The following is a 25,578-nucleotide window of genomic DNA, read 5'->3' as shown; positions in this document are numbered from 1 at the left end:
ACACATTCACAAACAAAAAGTACCCAAATTTATCAAAACAATTCATCGATTTCCTCATGAGTAACATATAGAGATTTATGTCATGGTTTTGGTTCTCCATGTCCTGGATGTAGCGTGTATGAAAAATACAAGTGGTGCATTTCCCAGTAAAACACCCATATCCATATATGTGTGTATATATACGTATATATATGGTATACAACCCCGATTCCAAAAAAGTTGGGACAAAGTACAAATTGTAAATAAAAACGGAATGCAATGATGTGGAAGTTTCAAAATTCCATATTTTATTCAGAATAGAACATAGATGACATATCAAATGTTTAAACTGAGAAAATTTATCATTTAAAGAGAAAAATTAGGTGATTTTAAATTTCATGACAACAACACATCTCAAAAAAGTTGGGACAAGGCCATGTTTACCACTGTGAGACATCCCCTTTTCTCTTTACAACAGTCTGTAAACGTCTGGGGACTGAGGAGACAAGTTGCTCAAGTTTAGGGATAGGAATGTTAACCCATTCTTGTCTAATGTAGGATTCTAGTTGCTCAACTGTCTTAAGTCTTTTTTGTCGTATCTTCCATTTTATGATGCACCAAATGTTTTCTATGGGTGAAAGATCTGGACTGTAGGCTGGCCAGTTCAGTACCCAGACCCTTCTTCTACGCAGCCATGATGCTGTAATTGATGCAGTATGTGGTTTGGCATTGTCATGTTGGAAAATGCAAGGTCTTCCCTGAAAGAGACGTTGTCTGGATGGGAGCATATGTTGCTCTAGAACCTGGATATACCTTTCAGCATTGATGGGGTCTTTCCAGATGTGTAAGCTGCCCATGCCACACGCACTAATGCAACCCCATGCCATCAGAGATGCAGGCTTCTGAACTGAGCGCTGATAACAACTTGGGTCGTCCTTCTCCTCTTTAGTCCGAATGACACGGCGTCCCTGATTTCCATAAAGAACTTCAAATTTTGATTCGTCTGACCACAGAACAGTTTTCCACTTTGCCACAGTCCATTTTAAATGAGCCTTGGCCCAGAGAAGACGTCTGCGCTTCTGGATCATGTTTAGATACGGCTTCTTCTTTGAACTATAGAGTTTTAGCTGGCAACGGCGGATGGCACGGTGAATTGTGTTCACAGATAATGTTCTCTGGAAATATTCCTGAGCCCATTTTGTGATTTCCAATACAGAAGCATGCCTGTATGTAATGCAGTGCCGTCTAAGGGCCCAAAGATCACGGGCACCCAGTATGGTTTTCCGGCCTTGACCCTTAGCACAGAGATTCTTCCAGATTCTCTGAATCTTTTGATGATATTATACACTGTAGATGATGATAATTCAAACTCTTTGCAATTTTACACTGTCGAACTCCTTTCTGATATTGCTCCACTATTTGTTGGCGCAGAATTAGGGGGATTGGTGATCCTCTTCCCATCTTTACTTCTGAGAGCCGCTGCCACTCCAAGATGCTCTTTTTATACCCAGTCATGTTAATGACCTATTGCCAATTGACCTAATGAGTTGCAATTTGGTCCTCCAGCTGTTCCTTTTTTGTACCTTTAACTTTTCCAGCCTCTTATTGCCCCTGTCCCAACTTTTTTGAGATATGTTGCTGTCATGAAATTTCAAATGAGCCAATATTTGGCATGACATTTCAAAATGTCTCACTTTTGACATTTGATATGTTGTCTATGTTCTATTGTGAATACAATATCAGTTTTTGAGATTTGTAAATTATTGCATTCCGTTTTTATTTACAATTTGTACTTTGTACCGACTTTTTTGGAATCGGGATTTTATATATATATATATATATATATATATATATATATATATATATATATACACACACACAGGGATGAGAATGAAAAATATTTAAAAAGTCTGAAAAAACCAGGGCGGGGCCCATGGCCCAAGGGGGCGGGGCCCAGGGGCAGGGCCCAGGGGTTCCAGGCATACCTGTCAACTTTGAGGTTTGAAAAAAAGCGATATTTCCCAAATTTTTAACTCAAAATAAGGGAAAATTTCGGAAAGTCATACCCTTCACCAAAAGTGGGTGTGTAGTTGAATGGGGGGCAATTTTCTATCTAGTATTTGTGATTTCCTGTATTCTGGTGCATGTTGGTGATAGCCAAGACCCAAACTCAATATGCTTATGGTTTATAGAGTGCATTTGTGAATAAACTATACATTTATTTTTATTTGCTTTCAGTGGTACCAGTTATTTCCAAAATTAAGGGCTAAAATACGTATCTTATGTTAAAATAAGAAAGGTCATTATATAACCAGTCAATAAATTCAATTCCATTGCAATTTATTATGGTTTTACCATAGTCATGGCCCTCGGAACACTAGATAGATAGATAGATAGATAGATAGATAGATAGATAGATAGATAGATAGATAGATAGATAGATAGATAGATAGATAGAGTAATATAAGATATTAAACCAAGAGTGATTTAAAATGGGTAAGTTTCAGATAGAAAATAAAATAGACAATGAGTGGATAAAACAGTTAATACACCAATTAGTTTACACTAGGCTATTTATGAGGTCTTAGCCAGGACATACTTAATGTAAACATGTGTAGCTTACCTTTGATTATTTGGGAGGCTTTCGTTTTCCCCATGGAAAATTTCTTTGCGATGGAAGAGTCTGGGAACATTCCAGCCACGCACTTGTTGAAATCATCAAAGAAAGAGAGGCTAATGTTTTTCTTAGCTATTAGCATCGCCATCTTCACCTCAGACCTAATCAGTGTTGTCAGATACTGCTGATGTTTTCCAGCCCAAAATATGTTCAAAACCCGCCAAAATGCACTTGAAACCGCCCAACTTGGGCGGGAAACCGCTCAATCTGGCAACACTGGACCTAATCACTTGTTCAGCCTCGCCTCCGTACTGATGCCTGAGAGGGCGGGGACGTGAATTCATGGCCTGACTTCCTGCTGTAAACTCCTGTCAGAGGCGCGTCATGAATTCTGGACCTACCGACTTTTTTATATTGTGAAAATACGGGACTTTTATATAATGTGAAAATACGGGATAGTTTCGGGAAAATAAAAAAACGGGAAGACAGCGGGAAATAAGTCAAAATAAGGGATTTCCCGGGAAAAACGGGAGGGTTGACAGGTATGGTTCCAGGGGCTAATGATTTTATTTATTTTTTTTTACCCCAAAACCATTAATTTTATCAGCAAAAAGTTGCAATGTATTTGGAAATAAATTCCCCTTCTTGGCGGACTACCAGGTGAAAACGATTAATATGGTACAAGAGACTTGTTTTTAATCAATTCACAATTGATGATTTCAAAAAAATCAATGCACCTTTTAATATAAACGAGCTCTACAGTATTATATTTCTGCATTTTTGCTATTCATGTCTTTGAATACTCTAATCCTTTACAATGAAGTGCAAACCAGAAAAAAGTTCTGTCATATAATTCTCTGACGCTTTCTTCTGATGTTATCATGGTAGCAGGAGGTCTTGCATATTAAGCAGGCAACATTCAACATCACTCATCACTTCCCTTTCAACTGTTGTGTGGACTAACTAGGATTTATCTGGACAGGATGTTGTGTAATGTAATGCATATACCATACGGTCAATTTGAAGATCGAGATGGTGATTTTGAGTTAAAGAACAGGCATGTACAATGGGCATTACAAATTGGAAAATAAATTTTAAATAAAAAACTATAAGTTCATCTCGGCCTAAAAAAATGTGGGCAGACGCTCCCGCGCGGCACATCCCAGCAATTCCCCCCTATGAAATGAGCAATAAGTAGGAGAGTTATACACGGTATCATACCTAAAATTTTATCAGAAATATTGATATGATACTATGATTCTCCCCAACATGCTACATTAGACAAGCTAACCTCATTTATAAAAAGATACACACTTATATATGACGTGTATTTGATATATATGATGTATATTCATACATTGTTACTTTACGGAAATCTTCAATAAGTTTGGTCTTTTCATGACAGCCTGTTGTAGACCTAAATATAATGCACATGAAATGACGCTCCTCACCTCAACATGTCCTTTACAATCACTTAAGCCACCATGGGCAATGCTGAAATCACTGCTGCAAACAGTACATCGCGCGAAACTGTCATTATTTTCTACCCTTATTAGCAGGGGTGTAGTGGGCGTGGTACGCGGGGGTACGCCGTCCACCCACTTCTCCCGAGGTGACAATTCCCCTGCTGGAAATTGTGAGAGGATGCAGTGCGCGAAGCAATTCGGTCACGCGCAGGTTAGGTTAACTGGTGACTCTAAATTGATCGTAGGTGTGAATGTGAGTGTGAATGGTTGTCTATGTGTCAGCCCTGTGATGACCTGGCGACTTGTCCAGGGTGTACCCCGCCTTTCGCCCGTAGTCAGCTGGGATAGGCTCCAGCTTGCCTGTGACCCTGTAGAACAGGATAAAGCGGCTAGGGATAATGAGATGAGATGAGATGTTTGCTGGCCGTGAATGTGTGGCCTGCTATGACGTTACAATGATTATGTGTGTGCTTGAGACAGCAGCCCCCCCTCTCTCTGCTCCCTCACTGGCCCCAGTCGGCATGGCGACAGGCCTGAACAGGAGCGCTGAGTCACACAAGATCTTGTCAGTTTTCTGCTGTTTTTTGCTCAGGAGCAGGCCCCGAACAACAACGAATAACTCGAAAATGAAAGCAGCTATTCACAAAATTCTTTCACAGTGAGCGCTACATGGGTCTCCTGAATACACTGATGTAATTTTTTTGTCTGTAGTGTTAAAAATGAGGACACTAGAGCGAGTTAAAAATGAGTGACTTTTCTGTCACATTTATAATGGGAGTCAGTGAGGCCTCTTGGCTGCACTCTCCTCAGTTTGAGGCTTCTCATTCAAAAACTGTAAATCCTATCGGTTAGGTAGACACATTGTGTGAATCAGGACAAGTGTGACTACTACTTTTGAGAAAATTATGTCTGTAGAGTGAAATTTGTGGCTGAAAACACAGTTTAAGCGAGAAAGTTTGAGTTATTTTTTCAAGCTCTCTACACTCTAACTAAACGAGCTCCACTGGTGTGTAACGCAATAGACACCCATTCAAAAGCCGGAATTTCTCCCGGAACCCACATGGCGTTTGAGCCGGGACTGATCCGAAAGTGTAGAACCTAGCAGAAAAGTTGAATGCCAGATCGAAGTTTTCCTACGTTTTAGAGTTTGAATCACGTCTCTAGGTGAAAGCATGCCAGAGCAGCGGATGTTTGAAAAAGTGCTTTTTTTTTCAATTAATTCCATAGAAATGAATGGGGTGGAGCCGGCCCCCACCTCCGCGGTGGGGGAATGGGGGGAGGGAGAGGAACAGAAGGAGAGAGAGAGAGAGGGGAGGGGAGGGGAGGAGGGGAGACGTCACGAATCGCGTACCCCCACTTTAAAAATCTCCACTACACCACTGCTTATTAGACAGGGAGATTCTTTTGTGTAATCTGAGCTGAAATGGGTTTTGTACTTTCGTTTTTTGGGGCGCGCGCTCTCTCTCTGCTATGCCGGTCGGTCCTCGAGAAAAGGGATAAAAGCCCGCCCACACTGAAAGCTGATTGGCTTATTTTGCTGAGTAACCCAATCAGGATGCTCTTTGTCTGGCATGCGCTACATGAACAGGCACACAGGCAGTGTTGCCACATTGGGTGGTTTTAAGTGCATTTTGGTGGGTTTTGAACATATTTTGGGATGGAAAACGTCAGCAATATCTGGCAACACTGCACACAGTCTCCCTCGCGCGCGCACATTCTAGATGCGTGATGCAGACCTTAATGTTGCGCGCGCATGCTCTTGCTCGCTTCTATCAATATGCAGGAGACTCCCGGAAGTTCTGGGAGACTTGGGATGTCTGCGTTATAGAGATCTTGCAGTCACGTGACCGGAAAGTACACAGCCGCCATCTTGTCGGTAAAAAACACAGCTGAATGGAGCACTTGCATGTGACGTCACAGCCGATCCAGATTGTGACAGACGCCATCTTGTCGGTCAAACGCCATATTTCCGCCTTCTACTTCTACTTCTGGTTCTACTTCTGCTTCTACCTTTTCTTCTGGAAAACCCTACTATATACAATTCTACTACAACGGCTGCGGCTAAAAGCTCTCCCTACCTGTGCACGGTTTTTATGTTTTTTGTGTGTATTTTTGCGTGTTGTTCGTCTGTACCGGACTTCAATATCCACTACAACCATATGGACTTACTGGACATTGGTTTCCAGCCGCTTTATCCTGTTCTACAGGGTCGCAGGCAAGCTGGAGCCTATCCCAGCTGACTATGGGCGAGAGGCGGGGTACACCCTGGACAAATCGCCAGGTCATCACAGGGCTGACACATAGACACAGACAACCATTCACACTCACACCTACGGTCAATTTAGAGTCACCAGTTAACCTAACCTGCATGTCTTTGGACTGTGGGGGAAACCGGAGCACCCGGAGGAAACCCACGCGGACACGGGAAGAACATGCAAACTCCGCACAGAAAGGCCCTCGCTGGCCACGGGGCTCGAACCCGGACCTTCTTGCTGTGAGGCGACAGCGCTAACCACTACACCACCATGCCGCCCTAGGTGTTGTTTTATTGTTCAAAAAAAATCATATATAATTTATAGAAGTGCAATGTCTTTCCACATATAACATCTGTCAGAAATGCAGCCATGACAACATCATGTAAAGAATACATAACACATGAAAACTACATGCCCTACATGTAAAATTTCACATTCCTTCTTCTCTGAAGTATTAATCTCAGCCAGTTGGTGCACATATCACATGAAAGAGCATGATTTGATATTTCCAGTGATGCTTTCTATGCAACAAAGTGTTATTGAGCAAAACAATTTTGACTTTACATCAAATTTAATTATAGTTACAATCTGCATAGAGCTCTGCCTCCATCTCTACACCTCATACTGGTTTGACTGACTCATGAACTGATCATGCTATAGATATGAAACCTGTATCACAAGAAAGAGCGGAATGGGCACTTTGTATTGATGCTATTCACATTTGTACAGTATTTTTTACATACCAAAGTAATCACATTATGCATACAGATCACACTTTTTTAGAGTAAGGTCTTTACTAATTTCTTACCCTTTTTCATGCTCCTGATTCTCATTTGAATAAGTCACACAGTCCTGATTGCTTCACAATATACCACATACCACAACTAGAAGGGCACTCGATAGAGGGCATACCATCACCAAGCTACATATTCAGAGTTGCATCAAAAGCTAATCAATTGTTTATTGGCCCATGGCACATCTTTCATCAAATTTTCATCAAAATCTGTTCACTACTTTTTGAGTTACGTTGGGAACGGGCAAAAAACAAAACGGAAAAAAAAAAAAAACATGGATCCGCATACATATCTGGGTCCTGGATCCACATATAGGTCCAGATTTGCATCAAAATCTAATCAATTTTTCCTTGGCCAATGGCTCACCTGTCCTCCAAATTTCATCAAAATTTGTTTATCAAAATCTTTTAAGTGTTATGAAAAGGAACAGCAACATTATAAATTGGTACGGTAAGTGCTTTACTGTCCCAACATTTTTTTTTTAAATATGTTGCAAGAAGGGCGGCACGGTGGTGTAGTGGTTAGCGCTGTCACCTCACAGCAAGAAGGTCCTGGGTTCGAGCCCCGGGGCTGGCGAGGGCCTTTCTGTGTGGAGTTTGCATGTTCTTCCCGTGTCCGCGTGGGTTTCCTCCGGGTGCTCCGGTTTCCCCCACAGTCCAAAGACATGCAGGTTAGGTTAACTGGTGACTCTAAATTGAGCGTAGGTGTGAATGTGAGTGTGAATGGTTGTCTGTGTCTATGTGTCAGCCCTGTGATGACCTGGCGACTTGTCCAGGGTGTACCCCGCCTTTCGCCCGTAGTCAGCTGGGATAGGCTCCAGCTTGCCTGCGACCCTGTAGAAGGATAAAGCAGCTAGAGATAATGAGATGAGATGAGATGATGAGATGAGATGTTGCAAGAAACAAAATTGAAATAAGTGTTTATTTTGAAAAAACAATAAAATTCACGAAGTAAAACATCAAATAATGTGCTGTTGTATTGTTTTGAGTGTAATACAGGTCAAATAGTATTTACAAATTATTGTTTTCAGTTTTAATTTCAATTTCAGCATACCATCCCAATTTTTCTGATTTGGGGTTGTACTTAATAGTATATCGATATTCACTCACTGGCCACTTTATTAGGAACACCCAAACATACACCTGCTGTTTTATGCAGTTCTCTAAACGGCCAATCCCTTGACAGCAGCATAATGCATCAAATCACACAGATACAAATCAAGAGCTTCAGTTAATGTTCTGTACTTACTTTTTCACATGATTACCACAAACAAGAATTTCAACACATTTCCCTGTCACACAAAAAGGACAATAAAACTTTGTTCAATCCAAATTCCCTTAAAGTCTAGGCACAGCTGTTAAAGTACATCAGTAGATGTTTTCAATTTTGTTTGCATATGGAGCTCTGAATGTGCAAAATTAATCTTTTCTGAGACATGCAAAGACATGCAGATTCGGTAAAATACCCAGCTATTGGGGTTGCATAAGCCAGTGCATACTTAGTCCCATCCCAAGTCCGAATAGACCGGGGAGGGTTGTGTCATGAAGGGCATCCGGTGTAAAAAAAAAAAAAAAGCCAAATCAAAAACCCCACTGCTATAATTAGTATGACTAAAGGCAATTAATGTGATTAAAGGTAAAGATTAAAAGAATTTGTGGCAATGGCAATATTCCCAGTGAAGACGCATGGCCTATGAATACGCCAAGCCCTTCAGGAAAGGGTGACTTGACCTTTGTTTTGTATTATATTGCTTTAGTGTAGGAAAGTCAACTAAGTTTTACAAGAGCAGTTTTGATGTTATTGACCCAGACACTTGTATTCTTCCAGTGTAATGGCTGTAATTTTGAATTCGCATCACACCGGTACCAAGCCCGGATAGATTAGGGAGGGTTGCATCAGGAAGGGCATCCGGTGTAAAACCAATGCCAAATCAAATATGTGGATCAGGATGATCCACTGTAGCAACCCTTAAGCCAGGGAAGCGGCTTTGGGATCAAAAGGTTGCTGGTTCAATTCTCTAGACCAGCAGGAATGGCTGAAGTGCCCTTGAGCAAGGCACCCAACCCCCAACTGCTCCCCAGGCTACTCTGCGTGTGTTGTTGGGTGTGTATCTGGATAAGAGCATCGTCTGTAATGTTATGTAATTAATGGGAGCAGCTGGACGAAGAAGAAAGAAATCACACAAATGTGTAACTTTAACATCAAGTTCAACAACTTCCCTGAGACTCTGTGCCAGAGGTTACAAAAGATGATCAAATCTCTTTCTGTTCCTTGACAGCTCCTCCTGTACCCTTCTGTACAATTTTTCCATTTTGATGTTTGAAGTGAACATTAATTGAAGCTCTTGATTTGTATCTGCATGATTTTATGCATTGTGCTGCTGATTAGATAACTGCATAAAACAGCAGGTGTATGGGGTTCCTAATCAAGGTCGGTGAGTGCATATTATTCACTCCCCCCCCCCCCAAAAAAAAAAAAAACTACCAGTGATGGTGTGTATTTGCAAATACTAAGTTAAGAACCCAACCCTGTTACTTTTTTCTCAGGGAAAAATAAATAAATAAATAAATAAATAAATTAAAAACCTTGTTAAAAATAAAACCACACAAGTTTCCATTGGTTGTCTTCACAAAGTCTCCTAAGAGCCCTTCTTCTGTTTCAGCGACGCTTTCTGCTACACTTCTTGGCTTCTCTTTTCTCCTGTCTTTCTTCCTACTTTAATGAATGAATGAACCCTTTATTATCACTGTTACCAGTGAAATTGACCATCAACCTGTCCTTACAGAGGGGGAACAGGACAGGAAGACAGGGATAAAAGAAAAAGAAACACAGTAGTAACATGAAGAAAGATGAGGAAAAAAAGAACACCCCCCACTATGCTCCTATCAGGAGTACAGTGTGAGAGCATTTAAAAACCTCCGCACAAGCACACAATAACACAAGGACATTTTAAAACACGGGACTTGAGGAAGGGAGGGGAGGAGGTAGAGGTAACCCAGCGCAAGCAAGCAGCCGTCTGCTCCTGCAGCCATGAGGGCGCTGGTCAACGCACCCGCTTGTCACACTGGGGGTGAAAAACGGCGACCACGGAAAATTGGGGAAGGAATGCAAAGAATGCGAGAGTGTCTCCCAGCAGTGACCTTCTGGGGGAAATGTTGCCCCAGCAATGGCCTTGATCGAGGCCGGTGCTGTTCAGGGAGCCGAATGTTGATAAGATATTGTTTGGTCTTTTGAACAGACGCAGTCTTTACACGTCCACACCACTCGTCCATATCTGTCCATTTCGTCCATTCTGTTCAATTCAATTCCATTTGGTCTCCGAAATACTTATTCTTTGCAAAGCCGAAAGCATCTCCAAGATGACAACCATGTTGTGGTTCAAGTTCTGCCACAGTCTGAGTGCCGACAGCTTTGCCCACCACTTCAATCATATCGGGCAGCTTTGTGGGGCTTTGAACAGCTGTCACCGTTGTCTGATTTCCTCGATATACCAGGGCAATGCCTAATCCAATCAGCAAAAGTCCGGTAATCATGGTTCCGAATAGGTAGATATCTTCAATGTCCTCCACAGACGTTCTGGCAGGACAGGTGGGTTCCCCCGAACCCAGGCTTCACGTCGAGAAAACTGTGTCAATTTTGTTAGGAGACCAGTTTATCAAATCCATGCTTTTTTAGTTTAGAAATTCAATGCGGAGAGAGTCTCTCAAAAAAAAGTATAGGCAGACGAGACGAAACAAAGAGCACAAGCAGGAAAAAAAGGAGAGGAGAGGAGAGCAAAGAAATGCGACCGCCTTCCGTGAGAGCACGGAGAAAAAAAAAAAACTTTAGGAGCTTTAGGAGCTAAATGCACAAATTCCATGACAATGTGTGTGTGTGCGTGTGTGTTATTCTGTGATGGACTGGTGTCTCATCCATGACGTGTTCCACCTTCACATTCAGGATGTGGCCACACAACTCTACCTTTGAGTCGTCTGTCCAGAGCTCATTATTCCAAAAGGCCCGGTCTTTGCCTATATGTTCACTGACAAGCTCTAGTCTTGCTTTCATGTTCCTTTTGGACAGCAAAGGCTTTTTCCTGGCATGCCTCCCAAGCAGGTCAAATTTGTCTAATCTCTTTCTGACTGTAGATGTATGCACTTTCATATGAACAATTGCAAGAGTTACCAGTGATTAAATTTTGGGGTTCTTGGAAACTTCTTTTAGCATCAAATAGTCTGTTCTTGGGCTAAATTTGCGGGGTGGACAGTCCTGGACAAATTGGAAGTTGTTTGAAATCTACGCCACTTGTAGATGATTTTGCTTACAGTGAAATGATTTATTTCTCATAATTTAGAGATATTTTTAAATCTCTTGCCAGATTCACAGGCATCCACAACCTTTCTCTGAGGGCCTTAGAGAGCTCTTTATATCTTGGCATGATGACACCACCTTATTTATTTATTTTTGACTGATATATTTTTTTAAATTAAATTATGAAAATGACTACAGAATGTCAATTTTATGTGTCATTTGTTGGAGTATATTACCTTTATTTGTAGGCACTGTTTCAAAGAGAGTGCTTGTTTAAATATTTTGAGAAATGTCTACAATTTCCATGGGATGTATTTATTTTTTCACATGACTGTACAAAGAGATTACGATGAAAAACACTGTAGTATTCCTTTAATATAATGAGTTCACATTTTACTTATGTTAATGAAGGTTAATGACAGTCTTGAAATAATGCTACATATTTATTATTATTTTTAAGTTGCTTGTACCCCTAATAATTCATACTGTATTACTTAATGTACTGAAATCCATGTAGTCATGGTTATCAATCAAAGCTCAGTGAATAAATAACAAAAGTCCTGAAACACCTTCTGACGCAAGCCCCACAAAACACACACACACACACACACACACACACACACACAGTCCTCTCACACCAGTCTTCAGCCAGCAGTAGAAGAGACACCGAGCCTTCAGCAGCAGGAACAAGATGTCTGGTCAGACTTTTGAATCAAGTGCAAAGTCCAAGATGGAGCAGGGCATGAATATGAAGGATGAGGAGAAGATTTATAGGAGAAATGGGATCCTCTACTCCCAGATCAGTTGTTATGATTGCAGTGTACATTGAGTGAGATTTTTTTTTTTTAATATACACTACCATTCAAAAGTTTGGGGTCACTTTGAAATGTCCTTATTTTTGAAAGAAAAGCACTGTTCTTTTCAATGAAGATCACTTTAATCTAATCAGAAATATACATTCCTAATGTGGTAAATGACTATTCTAGCTGCAAATGTCTGGTTTTTGGTGCAATATCTACATAGGTGTATACAGGCCAATTTCCAGCAACTCTCACTCCAGTGTTCTAATGGTACAATGTGTTTGCTCATTGCCTCAGAAGGCTAATGGATGATTAGAAAACCCTTGTACAATCATGTTAGCACAGCTGAAAACAGTTTAGCTCTTTAGAGAAGCTATAAAACTGACCTTCCTTTGAGCAGATTGAGTTTCTGGAGCATCACATTTGTGGGGTCGATTAAATGCTCAAAATGGCCAGAAAAATGTCTTGACTATATTTTCTATTCATTTTACAACTTATGGTGGTAAATAAAAGTGTGACTTGTCATGGAAAACACAAAATTGTCTGGGTGACCCCAAACTTTTGAACGGTAGTGTAAATTAAATTTTAATAAGATTTAACCAAAATAGTAACAACTCAATTAAATAAATACTACACTGTCTTAGTACTACTAAAATGCATTGTTCTCACTAAACACTTTCCAACAGAATTTTTAAAAAGCACTAGAAACACTATCCAAATTCTATCGGAATGCATCAAAGGAATTTGCTCATTTGCAAACTTTGACTGAAAGTTTGCAAACAAAATGGAAAATGGCTCTATAAATACTACCATACTATCACAATATACTCCACAAAGAAATTCACTCGAATGCAAAATTTTAGTACTACCAAAATACACTCACTAGTAATCTTTCACTTAAAACCTCAAAACTCTATCAAAATCAATCACTTTCCAGATAATTCACTCGTAAACTTTAACTTAAAACTTTCAAACATAAATTCAAAATAGCGCGAAGACACTACCACATTATTCAAATACACTCATCAAACAAATTCTCTGTCATGCAAAATTTCACTAAACACTTTAGAAGTTGTATAGTTTGTTTCTGAAATGGTATGGAAGACTAGTTTAATTTCACACTCAAATGTCCACATGGCCGTAGCCAGCTATGAGGCCCCCGAGGTCCGGACCTCTGTCATTTTTAAGAGCTGAAAATACATTTGTACGCTAAATATTCAACTGGATAAAAAACATAAAGAATAACATTAAAACATCTCCGTAAAAAGTGCATTGTTAATTATGTTAAACGTTGATTCTGTCTTCTGTGTCTGTTTCGTGCATGCGGCTCTGAAACCAAGAACACAAAAATGAATGAGTGCGTGACTCGGGGGAGGAACGCAGTGCAGTAGACATGTTTTTTTTCATGGTAACCATCAGCACACTTTCATGAAGCTGTTAAATTTACATTTTCAAAGCAGCGCAGTTTTGTCCTCATTGCTTGGGCCAGATCAAACCATTAAACAAGCTTAAATTATTCTTACTCTTGCCACATACATGATTTATTTTTTCAAAACTGATGATATTCAGTTCAAACATCATTAAAAGTAATTTCAGGAATAGATCTCTTGTGTGACATGTAATTCACCCCTCTCATTTAAATATGTCGAAAATTTTTTGGCGCGTGCTTTGCACACGCATCACGGACCTCGGTGATTTTAAAATGCTGGCTATGGCCCTGAATGTCCATTATATTCTGATTTAAGGTATCTTTACCTTAAAATGTGTAACTGGCTGGTTGAACATTTACTTATCCATGGAAATTCATTCTCCCATGCAACCTGGTATTTGCATTCATATTTTTGCCATTTGGTATTTAGTTTAGTGGCCATGATGAATGAATGCTTGTAAAAAATGTCGGACAGCCTGGGTGAATCCTACATGACAGAAGTGACTGTCGTTCTGTTCGTTGATTGGTTAAAAGTCAGTTGGCGTCAGCAGTGTTTCTCATACGATTCTGATTGGACATAATCAGGAGTATTTTTAACTTGGTGGTATGGATTTCCCAAAATCGGGAGATTATCCAGTTTTTAACAAATACGATCGGGAGGCAGGAGACGGAGGCTAAAATCAGGAGCCTCCCGCCGAAATTGGGAGGGTTGGCAAGTATGAGTCTGGGACTTGGGAAATGTGTCTTGGATTTTGTCTTGTCTTCACATTCACCTTCAAAATATTGTTTGCTTTCAGATGTTGGTGATATTTCGAAACCCCAAAGACACTGCTGTCTCTTATTACCATTTCATGAACAACAACCCAGTGCTGCCCAAAGCCGAGTCCTGGGACAAATTTTTCTCTGATTTCATGTCCGGTGAAGGTAAGGTGAATAATCTTGAACTCCTGAGTTCAATCATGTTTAATTTTTTAAAGATTGCTGAGGATAGACATCTTGCACCAACCTGATTTTCACATGCAGTGGGCTGGGGTTCATATTTTGACCACGCTGTGGCCTGGGACAAACAAATGGACAACCCTAACGTGTTGATTGCGACCTATGAGGAACTGAAAGAGGTAAAAAGAAATATAACACACACACACACACACACACACACACACACACACACACACACACACTGTTTTGCAAAAGTATTCATCCCCTTGGTGTTTGTCCTGTTTTGTCACGTCACAACCTGGAATTAAAATGGATTTTTAGAGGGTTGGCACCATTTGTTTTACATAACATGCCTATAAATTTTAAAGGTGAAAATTGTTGTTTTATTGTGACACAAACGATAATTAATATGAAAAAACAGAAATCTGGAGTGTGCATAGGTATTCATCCCCATTTCATATGAAACCCCTAAATAAGAGCTGGTCCAACAGACTGACTTCATAGGTCACATAATTAGTTGATTAAGATCCACCTGTGTGCAATCAAAGTGTCACATGATCTATCACATGATGTCTGTGTAAATCAACCTGTTCTGGAAGGACCCTGACTCTGCAACACTACTAAGTAAGCAACATGAAAACCAAGGAGCCTCCAAACAGGTCAGAGACAAAGTTGTGGAGAAGTATAGATCAGGGTTGGGTTATAAAAAATATCCCAAACTTTGAATATCCCACAGAGCACCATTAAATCCATTATAGCAAAATGGAAAGAATATGGCACCACTACAAACCTGACAAGAGAAGACCACCCACCAAAACTCACAGACCAGGCAAGGAGGGCATTAATCAGAGATGCAACAAAGGCACCAAAGAGAACACTGAAGGAGCTGCAAAGATCCACAGCGGAGATGGGAGTATCTGTCCATAGGACCATTTTAAGCCGTACACTCCACAGAGTGGGGCTTTACAGAAGAGTGGCCAGAAAAAAGTCATTTCTTTAAAAAACATGTTTGGAGTTTGCCCAACAGCATGTGGCAGACTCCCCAAACACATAGAATAAGATTATCTGGTCAAATGAGACAAAAATTGATCTTTTTCACCATCATGGGAAATGCCATGTGTGGCACAAACCCAACACCCTGAGAACACCATTCCTACAGTGGAGCATGGTAGTGGCAGCATCATGATGTGGGGATATTTTTCATCTGCAGGGACAGGAAAGCTGGTCAGGACTGAAGGAAAGATGGATGGCATGAAATACAGGGCAGTTCTGGAGGAAAACCTGTTTGAGTCGGCCAGAGGTTTGAGACTGGGATGAAGGTTCACGTTCCAGGAGGACAATTACCCTAAACATACTGCTAAAGCTGCACTGGAGTGGTTTAAAGGGAAATATTTAAATGTCTTGGAATGGCCTAATCAAATCCCAGACCTCAAGCCAATTGAGAATCTGTGGCATAACTTGAAGATTGCTGTACACCAATGCAACCTGTGGGGGGTGTACCTATACGCACTTCACATTTCTGTTTTTTCATCTTAAATCTTTACCCCTTAAAAGCAGTTGCTACGGCCACCCTTGGTGGCAAGTATATACTGTTCACGCTTAGAACATATTTACAAGAAAAAAAAGTCAAGGCAAGGTTTTGACAAGGTTTTAGACAAGGCATCATATGTCGTCATTATGGGATATACACAGGGTCGTTATATTATGTTGTCATTAAGGGGTAAAGAGTTAATTATTGTTTGTGTCACAATAAAACAACAATTTGCACCTTTAAAGTGGCAGGCATGTTGTGTAAATCAAATGGTGCTAACCCCCCAAAAATCCATTTTAATTCCAGCTTGTAATGCAACAAAACAGGACAAACACCAAGGGGGATCAATACTTTTGCAAGACACTATATACAGGGGGCTGCAAAAGTAGATATACAGTAATGAAAAATAAAACATTCGTACAAAATGTTTTCTTATTGATTATACAAACATATCAATAATAACATAAATAATAAATGTTTTAATCCCTCAAATGTTCAAACTGTTTGCCCCGTCATCCACACACTCCACTAGCATGGATACCCATGCACACTCTGGCACAATGGTCTTTATCAGCATCAATTTCCTGGCAAGCCTCCCGTATGAACTGAATCATGGCATCAACAGAATGTGGCTTGCATGCAAAAACCCTGTCTTTAACACATCCTCAGAAAAAGAAGTCCATAGGGGTGAGATCCAGCAAATGTGATGGTCAGTCAACGGCTCCCCGACATCCAATCCACCTGTTGGGAAATTCTTTGTCAAGTAGTGCACGCACATTGAGTGTGTGTATATATCAAGAAGGTCCGGGTTCGAGCTGGACCTTCTTGATATATATATCGAGAATGAATATATATATATATATATATATATATATATATATATATATATATATATGTGTGTGTGTGTGTGTGTGTGTGTGTGTGTGTGTGTGTATAAAGAACATTATTGTAAAGACAAACCACCTGCTTGACCCCCTACAATTTGCATACCGAACCATCAGGGGTGTCCAGGATGCAACCATAATCCTGCTGAACCTCATTCTTAAACACCTTGAGGGCTCAAAGACCCATGTCAGGACAATGTTTGTAGACTTTTCATCAGCCTTTAACACCATACAGCCCCATCTGCTGGTGCAGAAGCTCATACATAACTTCCAACTGGACCCCAGCATTTCTGGCTGGATTCTGGATTTCCTCACTAGCAGTCCCAGCATTTTTCTGTCTACCTAGAAGACCCACATAGGGGCCATTTGGTCCGACCGCTTTTCCCCAATACACTAATCACTCATTTTGTTATGGTAATGAGGCTGTTAGTGACAGTGTGTGGGGTGAGGGGGTCACATTTCACACACTTCACACTTCAGTGGTGAAGTCATGTTGGCTACTTCTGTGTGAATGTGAGAATGAGGAATAAAAACACATTCTATTCTAAAATGTGAACATGTGAATGTCCCATGTGACCATAACGACTCATGTGAGAGTAAATGGTCACCAATCTGGATTATCCTTTACATCTACAGGCTCTCCTCAAGGCTGCGTTTTATCTCCTCTTTTATACATTCTCTACACTGACGACTGTCATTCTGAGACTGACAATCGCCACATTGTTAAGTTTGCGGACGACACAGTCATTGTGAGCCTGCTGGAGGACAATGAAACAACACATGGCCCTATCATGGACTATTTTGTTAATTGGTGTCAGGAAGCTATGTTGGAACTAATGGCCCTTTTCCACTACCCTTTTTCAGCTCACTTCAGCTCGCTTCAGCTCACTTCAGCCCGACACGGCTCGCGTTTCGACTACCAAAAACCAGCACGACTCAGCTCGTTTCAGCCCTGCTTAGCCCCTAAAACTCGCACCGTTTTGGAGTGGGGCTGAAGCGAGCCAAACCGTGCCGAGTGAGGTTGGGGGCGTGAACAGACACTCCCCTGTGCACTGATTGGTGAGGAGGCGTGTCCTCACATGCCCACACACGCCCCGCGAGCGCGCTGGGATCTGTAAACACCGCAAACCCGGAAGAAGAATAATTACGAATTACGAGAATTTCTGAAGCCTTATGCGCCTCGCCTCATCTATACGCTCTTGCCAGTATCTGTTGGCGTTGTCGGTGACAACAAGCCACAGCACCAAGACCAGCAACACTAACGACTCCATGTCCTCCATGTTTATTGTTTACTATTTGGGTCGTGAGACTACTGCTTAAAAGATCACTGAATCAGTGACATACAGAGCATCGTGGATGAGTTCGCGGAGCGCAAGGCTCGTCGTATGCCCTTCAAATAATGCGCGCAGTAGGCTATTGATGTTTTATTATGAGCCATGTACAGTATGTCGCCTAATGTTTTTTTGTTTCTGAGTTACATGTTCGTTTGAAGGACTTAATGTACAAAATAACATAGTTGCACCCCGTAGTGTTGAAATTGGTAAACACAGTGCATTCAGTGAGGTTTGCACCGCCCTCCTTTTATTTCTGACTCTTCCTGTCACCGTTGCAACCTCTGAGCGCTCATTCGTATGCCCTTCAAATAATGTGCGCAGTATAGGCTATTGATGTTTTATTATGAGCCATGTACAGTATCCTAATGTTTTTTGTTTCTGAGTTACATGTTCGTTTGAAGGACTTGATGTACTAAATAACATAGTTGCACCCGGTAGTGTTGAAATTGGTAAACACCGCAGTTGCGGACATTTTGTAGCCTAAAATGATGTTATGATAAGCTTTAATAAAGGGCCCGGTCATTTGCCCCGCCCCCGGCCCTGCTCTGACTTGTTCCGCCACTGTCACTGATGTCACTGTTTGCGCTGCTTAACGACATCACGTGACGTCCACCCACTTTTGCTAACTCCACCCAATGTGTCCACCCACTTCCAGCCAGCACGGTTCAGCGCGGTTGTAGTCGAAATGCAACTCCAACAGCCCCGCTCAGCTCGACTCAGCTCGACTCGGCACGGCACGGCTCAGCCGCGTTTGTAGTGGAAAAGCAGCATAAATGTGTCTAAGGCCCTGTCCACACGGCAACGGATTCAGGTGACTCCGATACAATTGCTTATCGTTTAGGCCTGGCGTCCACACGGCACCGGCGTTTTGGGTGCCCAAAACGCAATCTTTTTGAGAACGGGTTCCAGAGTGGAAAGATCTGGCAACGTTGCCGTTGTGAAGTCGTCTGGATGAGTAGAATGGATTTGTTTACGATGACGTCACAACCACATGACTGTGAGTGCTTCACGCCGGGTAGAAGTGTAACGAACTCGATGCGAGTTGTCAACAAATCCTATAACTTGGTTCATGAAACGCGCTTACAAAATATTTTCACTGTGAATATTTATTGTGTAATGGTGCAAAGTGAGAGAGAGAGAGAGAGAGAGAGAGAGAGAGAGAGAGAGACTCTGCCCTTAGGGCAGAGTCAATCCCGCCAGCAAAAATAGGGAAAAAAAAGGAGCGATCTTACCTCTTCAGATGTGGGTTTAAGTCCTACAATACATTCCTCAAAAAGGGCGTAGAAGAAATTAATCCATCAATGTGTATCATTCAATTTATTCCGGACCATTAAAGACGCCGCCTTCCGCGTAGAATCATACGTCATCCTCGTCGCCATATTGGATAGGTCAAAGCGGAGAATAAAGATTCATGTGCTGCGTTTAACTGTACCAACAGGTTTACCGTCCAAACGAGATCATATGGGATTACCTTTCACAGGTGAGAAACAACAAATTAATCCATCAACGTGTAGCATTCAATTTATTCCGGATCATTAAAGACGCCGCCTTCCGCGTAGAATCATGTCATCCTCGCCGCCATTTTGGAGAGGTCAAAGTGGAGAATAAAGATTAGCTGCGTTTAACTGTACCAACAGGTTTGCCGTCCAAACGAGATCACATGGGATTACCTTTCACAGGTGAGACTGGAAAAATACTTTTCATTGTATTTGGTCATTATAATGTAATTTTACGAACAGATTTTTCTGACTTTGTGGCTAATATGAAGTCTCGCGCATAATAGATTATGTGCATGCGTCCTTACTTCTTCTATTGTTCTGGTGTCTCCGAAGGGACCGTCTTACAGCGCCCCTAGAGGTGTGGCATGTGTATTGCATCGTTTTCAGCAAGCGTTGCGTTGCCATATGGACCTGATATTTTACTGATTGTTGCCCATTTGGACGCGATATATTTTTACATAACATCTCGTTGCCGTTGTCATGTGGATGTAGCCTAAGGCTTTGACCTATCCAATATGGCGGCGAGGATGACGTACAGTATGATTCTACGCGGAAGGCGGAAGACCAAGGACATGTGTATTGATTTTAGACACATCATCTGCAACCCAACTACAACTAAGAGTAACTGGCAGGACATTGAAATTGTTCATCAATACAAATACCTGGGTTCCATTATTGATGACAAATTGACTTTTACCAGTAACACAGACATGTTGTGCAAGAAAGGGCAGCAGCGCTTATACTGTCTCAGGAAGCTGGCAAGGTTTCATGTTGACAAGTCTTTAATGACCATGTTTTATAGATCTTTTATTGAATCCATACTTACTTTCTCTGCTATCTGTTGGTATGCATTTCTCAATGTGAAAAACAAAAATGCCATTTCTAAGATCATTAAGGTATGCAGTAATGTAACTGGTGTTCAACAGAAAAGTATGACTGCATTGTATGAAGAGCAGGTAATCAGGAAAGCTGAATCTATTTTGGATAATTACACCCATCCTCTGCACAGTGAATTTCAGCTTTTGCCTTCTGGCTCCCGTTTTAAATATCCATTAGCCCGGACCAACACGTACAAGCACTCTTTTATACCTTCTGCTGTTCAGCTGCTAAACTCTACCAGGAAACACAGATAGCCATATGCCAAGTTGTGTACTCATTTTTTAGGTATCTTAACAGTGGGCTTTTCATTTCCCCACTGCATCTATTTTATTATTTTAATTTTTACACTATGCACCCACTCCTCCATTGAATCTTATTTATTATTTTTAACCTTTTGTGTGTTTCTTTACATTGTCTTGTGGAAGCGTGAGTGTTGTGCGTACGTGTGTACTATTACTGCAAAACAATTGCCCAAGCTGGGACAAATAAAAGCTACTTGACTTGACTATATATATATATATATATATATATATATATATATATATATATATATATATATATATATATAGAGAGAGAGAGAGAGAGAGAGAGAGAGAGAGAGAGAATAATTTGTGGCAGATCACAGAATCCAGGGACACATGTCGGCCGAAACGAATCCGAGATAATCGTAAAAGAAGCATTTTTTTTTTCGAAATTTGTGATTTTTGTTTTTTTCCATCATGTGCAAGTTGAGATATTGAAGAATGCAATCAGTATTTCAGATAATAGATTGTTTTGTTGGAAAAGCATACATTTTTTGTTGCAAATTGTCTCGTTTTTGTCAGGACTGTAGCCTGCTGGGGGGTGTGGGTAAATTACCATATGGGCCATTCACATGATGATTTAAGTCATTTGTTTTTTTTTTTCCGCGAATCAGCTGCATGATCCAAGTTGAGCGCATGGCTACTTAACCTGCATACAGGCGTGTGATTTCACTATGGAATGAGTTACTAAACAGAGCGCAGAGGAGCAAACACCGCGAAGCAAACAGACACTCGGTATTTACATCGGAGATCACCATTTCTAGCAAAAAAAAAAACGCAACCTCGTTTTCCAGATTGAATGGAATACTTGAATGATCGGATGATATACGGACCGTTCTAGGATTACATTCCATCGGAGGCATTGGTGTGTGCAAGGCGCCGTTTCTCTTTCTGATGGGGTAAGTTTATTAATCTAAGGCTGTGTGGTTATTTTTGCATGTAACGGAGAGTGTTGTGGTTTGGTTAAGCCTAGGTCACAACCGGACGTACGATTTTTTGGCCGTGTGATTTTTGGCGTTTCCCAAATCGCTGTGGGGTTTTTTTTGTTCACGGAGAAAGACGCGCGTTGGCCGTAAGTTTGTCTTGCAACCTGAAAAAATGTAAGCGCCCGTAGAGTTTGTTTGACATGACAACGAACCTCTGCGGCCGGTCTGCGGCTCGAAAATCAGCACATCACACGCGCGCTCTCGTGCTTTTCACATGCGCGCTCTCGTGCGTTTCATGCCCGCTCTCCGTGTGTTTCTTGCGTTTTTTGCATGTAGACCGGCTGTAGGAGCACAGTACGGCCAGTTGTGACCGAGGCTTTACATGAAACTAGTGTTGTGTTAGTTGTGTCATCATCGTGCTATCTTTCTTTCTTACGGTGTAATTTTTCAACCACAAAACGTTAAAGTATACTTTAGGACTTATTTTTGTACTTCATAATTGTGTTGGGCATACTTTGCATGGAAGGAAAATTGATGTGGTGATTTTTGTTTACATGAAAGTAGTATCGTGCTAGCTAGTAGAGGGTAGGGCTTTCCTTAATGTCATGCAAATGAGCACCATTATGTGCCCGCCCTACACCCAGAGTAGCTGAGATGGAAAACTTTGAGGGCGATTTTCTCCCTTTTCTGTTTTAAGAAGTATACACATTCAAAAGGCCACACATTCTTCAAATATTGTCAGATCTCCACATGGAAGGCATCATTGGAAAGCTTAGAAACTGTACTTTCTGAATCTGTCAATAACTCAAAATGCCCCCAGGCCGACATGTGTCCCTGGATTCTGTGATCTGCCACATTTAAGCTTGTTTAATGGTTTGATCTGGCCCAAGCAATGAGGACAAAATGTAAATTTAACAGCTTCATGAAAGTGCGCTGATGGTTACCATGAAAAAAACGTGTCTACTGCACTGCGTTCCTCCCCCGAGTCACGCACTCATTCATTTTTGTGTTCTTGGTCTCAGAGCCGCACGCACGAAACAGACACAGAAGACAGAATCAACGTTTAACATAATTAACAATGCACTTTTTACGGAGACGTTTTAATGTTATTCTTTATTTTTTTATCCAGTTGAATATTTAGCGTACAAATGTATTTTCAGCTCTTAAAAATGACAGAGGTCCGGACCTCGGGGGCCTCATAGCTGGCTACGGCCATGTGGACATTTGAGTGTGAAATTAAACTAGTCTTCCATACCATTTCAGAAACAAACTATACAAGTTCTAAAGTGTTTAGTGAAATTTTGCATGACAGAGAATTTGTTTGATGAGTGTATTTGAATAATGTGGTAGTGTCTTCGTGCTATTTTGAATTTATGTTTGAAAGTTTTAAGTGAAAGTTTATGAGTGAATTATCTGGAAAGTAATTGATTTTGATAGAGTTTTGAGGTTTTAAGTGAAAGATTACTAGTGAGTGTATTTGGGTCGTACTAAAATTTTGCATTCGAGTGAATTTCTTTGTGGAGTATATTGTGATAGTATGGTAGTATGATAGTATAGTGCCATTTTTACATTTTGTTTGCAAACTTTCAGTCAAAGTTTGCAAATGAGCAAATTCCTTTGATGCATTCCGATAGAATTTGGATAGTATTTCTAGTGCTTTTTAAAAATTCTGTTGGAAAGTGTTTAGTGAGAGCAATGCGTTTTAGTAGTACTAAGGCAGTGCAGTATTTATTTAATTGAGTTGTTACTATTTTTGTTAAATCTTATTAAAATTTAATTTATATATGATATTATAGTTCTCTGTATTTTTGCATGAGCTTACAGAAGGAAAACACATTTGATGCAATCCAATAATACTTTCATTCACTTTGATTATTTTAAGAAATTATAAACATTCTTCTAAAGCATCACTTGTTATTTTCTGTGGGTCTCTGTATGTATACAATATTCAGGCAGGAGATTTTTCAGCTAAAAATCTGATTTAAGACTTCCCTTTCATTGTTATTATATTAAAATTCAAGACGAGTATTATTTCAGGTTTTTCACTCTGAGCTCTCATGCCTGATACATGGATCCCATAACCTCGAGTAATTGATAGAACAATATCAACAATTCAAAAAACTCTTTAATTGTATAAATTTCAAATGGTTTGCAATTAATTGGGATCCACTGTTTTTATCATTTCAACCGTGCATCATACCCTCGTCCAATTGAAAATGTCGTTCACACACTTTTCTCCCCCATGAGAATTTTGAAAAGTTGGCAAGTATGCTGACTGAACTGAAGTGCTTAAAAAATCTGAAACTAACCATGTGTTCAAAATTATGATTTTTAAATTAAGTTCTAGCCTATCAGTGAGGCTGATTCCTCACTCATGTAAACACATTTGCATTATGGTTTCAGCATATTTACTGAATAATTCATGGTAGTTTGTAAAATAGTGTGCTTTTAGGTGAATAATAATCTGAGAATTAAGGATTGAATATTTGGTACATATGAGTCACAATAAAACGCCGTGATGGCATCTGAGCTACAGCCTTCAAAGACAAACACTGAAAAAAAGTCAATTTGGCACAGCTTTATTCCTGAGGGTACAGAAGAAAAACTACAAGGCTGCTTTCACTCTTCGCACCAACACATGGTTTACTTGTCATCCTCTGGGAATCAGCTATTAAGTGTGTGCAAGTAGTGTTTAAAAACGCTTTGCAGAATTCACTTTTTTCATTCCAAAGTGAAATCAAATTTTGTACTATACAAACAGGAATGGGCAGCACGGTGGTGTACCGGTAGTAGTTGGCGCTGTCGCCTCACAGTAAGAAGGTCCTGGGTTTGAGCCCCGTGGCCGGCGAGGGCCTTTCTGTACAGAGTTTGCATGTTCTTCCCATGTCCACGTGGGTTTCCTCCGGGTGCTCCGGTTTCCCCCACAGTCCAAAGACATGCAGGTTAGGTTAACTGGTGACTCTAAATTGAGCGTAGGTGTGAATGTGAGTGTGAATGGTTGTCTGTGTCTATGTGTCAGCCCTGTGATGACCTGGCGACTTGTCCAGGGTGTACCCCGCCTTTCGTCCGTAGTCAGCTGGGATAGGCTCCAGCTTGCCTGCGACCCTGTAGGACAGGATAAAGCGGCTACATGAGATGAGATGAGAATCTAATCAAGCGGAAAAAAAAATCAAACTAACAAAAATTATTTGTTTTAATAAATACTATTTGTTTAAAAAAGATATTATTCCTTTAATGTCACTGCACAGGCAAGGGAAGTTAGTAAGCTATTGTATTCACATTTTTCATGAAGTCGCTTCATCTCACATTGAAAAAAAAAGAGAAAACTCCAACCTTTAATTGAAAAAAAATATTCAGTGAAAAATAAATCCTTCATCAAGGAATAATTATTGTCAACAAAAACATGTGCCAACATTATTGATGCATCCATATTTAATACTTTTGTACACTCTCCCTTTGCCTGTAAACCAGCACTGAGTCTCTCCTATAACATTTTATAAGGTTGGCGATATAGAGCAGGGCGTCTGAGCCCATTCCTCTTTACACAATCTCTCCAGGTCATCCAGGGTCCTCGGCTCTCTCTTGTGTTTTCTCCTCTTCAGCTCACCCCACAGGTTTTCACTGGGGTTCAGGTCAGGGGACTGAGATGGCCAG

At 40.7% G+C, this 25,578-nt stretch overlaps 1 protein-coding gene across 1 annotated transcript; it reads left to right on the top strand.

The window, feature by feature from the left end:
* Positions 1–12,092: 12,092 nt before the first annotated feature.
* Positions 12,093–20,990, top strand: LOC132899787 (sulfotransferase 6B1-like). Its single transcript, XM_060941905.1, has 4 exons — positions 12,093–12,221; positions 14,428–14,554; positions 14,654–14,748; positions 20,982–20,990. The coding sequence occupies exons 1-4, from the start codon at positions 12,093–12,095 to the stop codon at positions 20,988–20,990; spliced, it is 360 nt and encodes a 119-aa protein (XP_060797888.1).
* The last annotated feature ends 4,588 nt before the right edge of the window (positions 20,991–25,578 follow it).

The sequence above is a fragment of the Neoarius graeffei genome, chromosome 15 (genome assembly GCF_027579695.1).
Source record: "Neoarius graeffei isolate fNeoGra1 chromosome 15, fNeoGra1.pri, whole genome shotgun sequence".
Classification (NCBI taxonomy): Eukaryota; Metazoa; Chordata; class Actinopteri; order Siluriformes; family Ariidae; genus Neoarius; species Neoarius graeffei.
Note: the sequence above shows the minus strand (reverse complement) of the source record. Positions and strands in the feature narration are given on the sequence as shown.

Excerpts from the sequence above, each read along its gene's own strand:
- LOC132899787 (XM_060941905.1), top strand. The coding sequence starts at position 12,093 with ATGTCTGGTCAGACTTTTGAATCAAGTGCAAAGTCCAAGATGGAGCAG. Across the intron at positions 12,222-14,427 it reads TCAGTTGTTATGATTGCAGT|ATGTTGGTGATATTTCGAAA; the intron begins GTACATTGAGTG and ends GTTTGCTTTCAG. Across the intron at positions 14,555-14,653 it reads TGATTTCATGTCCGGTGAAG|TGGGCTGGGGTTCATATTTT; the intron begins GTAAGGTGAATA and ends TTTCACATGCAG.